Source organism: Oncorhynchus nerka, linkage group LG8 (assembly GCF_034236695.1).
Source record: "Oncorhynchus nerka isolate Pitt River linkage group LG8, Oner_Uvic_2.0, whole genome shotgun sequence".
Taxonomy (NCBI): Eukaryota; Metazoa; Chordata; class Actinopteri; order Salmoniformes; family Salmonidae; genus Oncorhynchus; species Oncorhynchus nerka.
Genome location: NC_088403.1, coordinates 10,918,243 through 10,920,742, shown reverse-complemented (window position 1 = coordinate 10,920,742; position 2,500 = coordinate 10,918,243). Strand labels below are relative to the sequence as shown.

General features: G+C 51.4%; 1 protein-coding gene across 2 annotated transcripts in view; it reads left to right on the top strand.

Annotated features, from left to right (window-relative positions):
- Positions 1–2,487: 2,487 nt before the first annotated feature.
- LOC135572845 (voltage-dependent calcium channel subunit alpha-2/delta-4-like) overlaps positions 2,488–2,500 on the top strand; it is a 52,735-nt gene continuing 52,722 nt past the window's right edge. For both annotated transcript variants that reach the window (XM_065021319.1, XM_065021318.1), the window contains exon 1: positions 2,488–2,500. This exon is cut by the window's right edge and continues 45 nt beyond it. In XM_065021319.1, the coding sequence (XP_064877391.1) occupies positions 2,498–2,500 (3 nt within the window). In that variant the 5' untranslated portion in view covers positions 2,488–2,497.

Sequence of the window (2,500 nt, the reverse complement as noted above, 5' to 3'; positions counted from 1 at the left end):
CGTTCCCCCTCTTGTTCCTTTCCTCTTGCACCCTACAACACTGTCTCTTCTCCTCTGTGGAAAGCATTAGTCACTCAGAACTCTAGACAGTACGTTTGAAACAAGAGGTTGCTGCCAATATAGACTCAGGGTTGGTGGTCACCAACCAGTCAAAATAATTAGGAGCAGTAGATCTCGGATTGCATTTTCTTGACTCGGGAAAGGCTGGTGACTCAGGAGATACAGAGATGTTCTACCACCAGCACTTTTTAAGACAGAGGTAGCTAAAACTCAGGAGATACAGAGATGTTCTACCACCAGCACTTTTTAAGACAGAGGTAGCTAAAACTCAGGAGATACAGAGATGTTCTACCACCAGCACTTTTTAAGACAGAGGTAGCTAAAACTCAGGAGATACAGAGATGTTCTACCACCAGCACTTTTTAAGACAGAGGTAGCTAAAACTCAGGAGATACAGAGATGTGCTACCACCAGCACTTTTTAAGACAGAGGTAGCTAAAACTCAGGAGATACAGAGATGTTCTACCACCAGCACTTTTTAAGACCGAGGTAGCTAAAACTCAGGAGATGCAGAGATGTTCTACCACCAGCACTTTTTAAGACCGAGGTAGCTAAAACTCAGGAGATACAGAGATGTTCTACCACCAGCACTTTTTAAGACAGAGGTAGCTAAAACTCAGGAGATACAGAGATGTTCTACCACCAGCACTTTTTAAGACAGAGGTAGCTAAAACTCAGGAGATACAGAGATGTTCTACCACCAGCACTTTTTAAGACAGAGGTAGCTAAAACTCAGGAGATACAGAGATGTTCTACCACCATCACTCTGCTCTGTCAGACTCTATCTGTGTGGAGAACTCACTGGAGGGTGAATTTTACTGACCACATCTCTCTCTCTCTCTCTCTCTCTCTCTCTCTCTCTCTCTCTCTCTCTGTCTCTCTCTGTCTCTCTCTCTCTCTCTGTCTCTCTCTCTCTCTCTCTCTCTCTCTCTCTCTCTCTCTCTGTCTCTCTCTCTCTCTCTGTCTCTCTCTCTGTCTCTCTCTCTCTCTCTGTCTCGCCCCCCCCCCTCTCTCGCTCTCTCTCTCTCACTGGAGGGTGAATTTACTGACCTCATCTCTCTCTCTCTCTCTCTCTCTCTCTCTGTCTCTCTCTGTCTCTCTCTCTCTCTCTCCCTGTCTCTCTCTCTCTCTCCCTGTCTCTCTCTCTCTCTCTCTCTCTCTCTCTCTGTCTCTCTCTCTCTCTCTCTCTGTCTCTCTCTCTCTCTCTCTCTGTCTCTCTCTCTCTCTCACTGGAGGGTGAATTTACTGACCTCATCTCTCTCTCTCTCTCTCTCTCTCTCTCTCTCTCTCTCTCTCTCTCTCTCTCTGTCTCTCTCTGTCTCACCCTCTCTCTCTCTCTCTGTCTCACCCTCCCTTGCTCTCTCTGTCTCTCTCTGTCTCACCCTCCCCTTGCTCTCTCTGTCTCTGTCTCACCCCCTTGCTCTCTCTCTCTGTCTCACCCCCCCCTTGCTCTCTCTGTCTCTGTCTCACCCCCCCCCCTTGGTCTCTCTGTCTGTCTCACCCCCCTTGCTCTCTCTGTCTGTCTCACCCTCCCCTTGCTCTCTCTGTCTGTCTAACCCCCCTTGCTCTCTCTGTCTCTGTCTCACCCCCCTTGCTCTCTCTGTCTGTCTCACCCCCCTTGCTCTCTCTCTCTGTCTCACCCTCCCCTTGCTCTCTCTGTCTGTCTCACCCCCCTTGCTCTCTCTGTCTGTCTCACCCCCTTGGTCTCTCTGTCTGTCTCACCCTCCCCTTGCTCTCTCTGTCTGTCTCACCCTCCCCTTGCTCTCTCTGTCTCTGTCTCACCCCCTTGCTCTCTCTCTCTGTCTCACCCTCCCCTTGCTCTCTCTCTCTGTCTCACCCTCCCCTTGCGCTCTCTGTCTGTCTCACCCTCCCCTTGCTCTCTCTGTCTCTGTCTCACCCCCCTTGGTCTCTCTGTCTGTCTCACCCTCCCCTTGCTCTCTCTGTCTCTGTCTCACCCCCTTGCTCTCTCTCTCTCTCTCTCTCTCTCTCTCTCTCTCTCTCTCTCTGTCTCACCCTCCCCTTGCTCTCTCTGTCTCTGTCTCACCCCCCTTGGTCTCTCTGTCTGTCTCACCCTCCCCTTGCTCTCTCTGTCTCTGTCTCACCCCCTTGGTCTCTCTGTCTGTCTCACCCTCCCCTTGCTCTCTCTGTCTCTGTCTCACCCCCCCCCCTTGGTCTCTCTGTCTGTCTCACCCTCCCCTTGCTCTCTCTGTCTCTGTCTCACCCCCCTTGCTCTCTCTGTCTGTCTCACCCTCCTTGCTTCTCTCTGTCTGTCTCACCCCCTTGCTCTCTCTGTCTGTCTCACCCCCTTGCTCTCTCTGTCTGTCTCACCCCCTTGCTCTCTCTGTCTGTCTCACCCCCCCCTTGCTCTCTCTTATTGGAGGGTGAATTTTACTGACGTCATCTCTCTCTTCTCTCTCTTTCAGCCATTGGGGTTCAGATG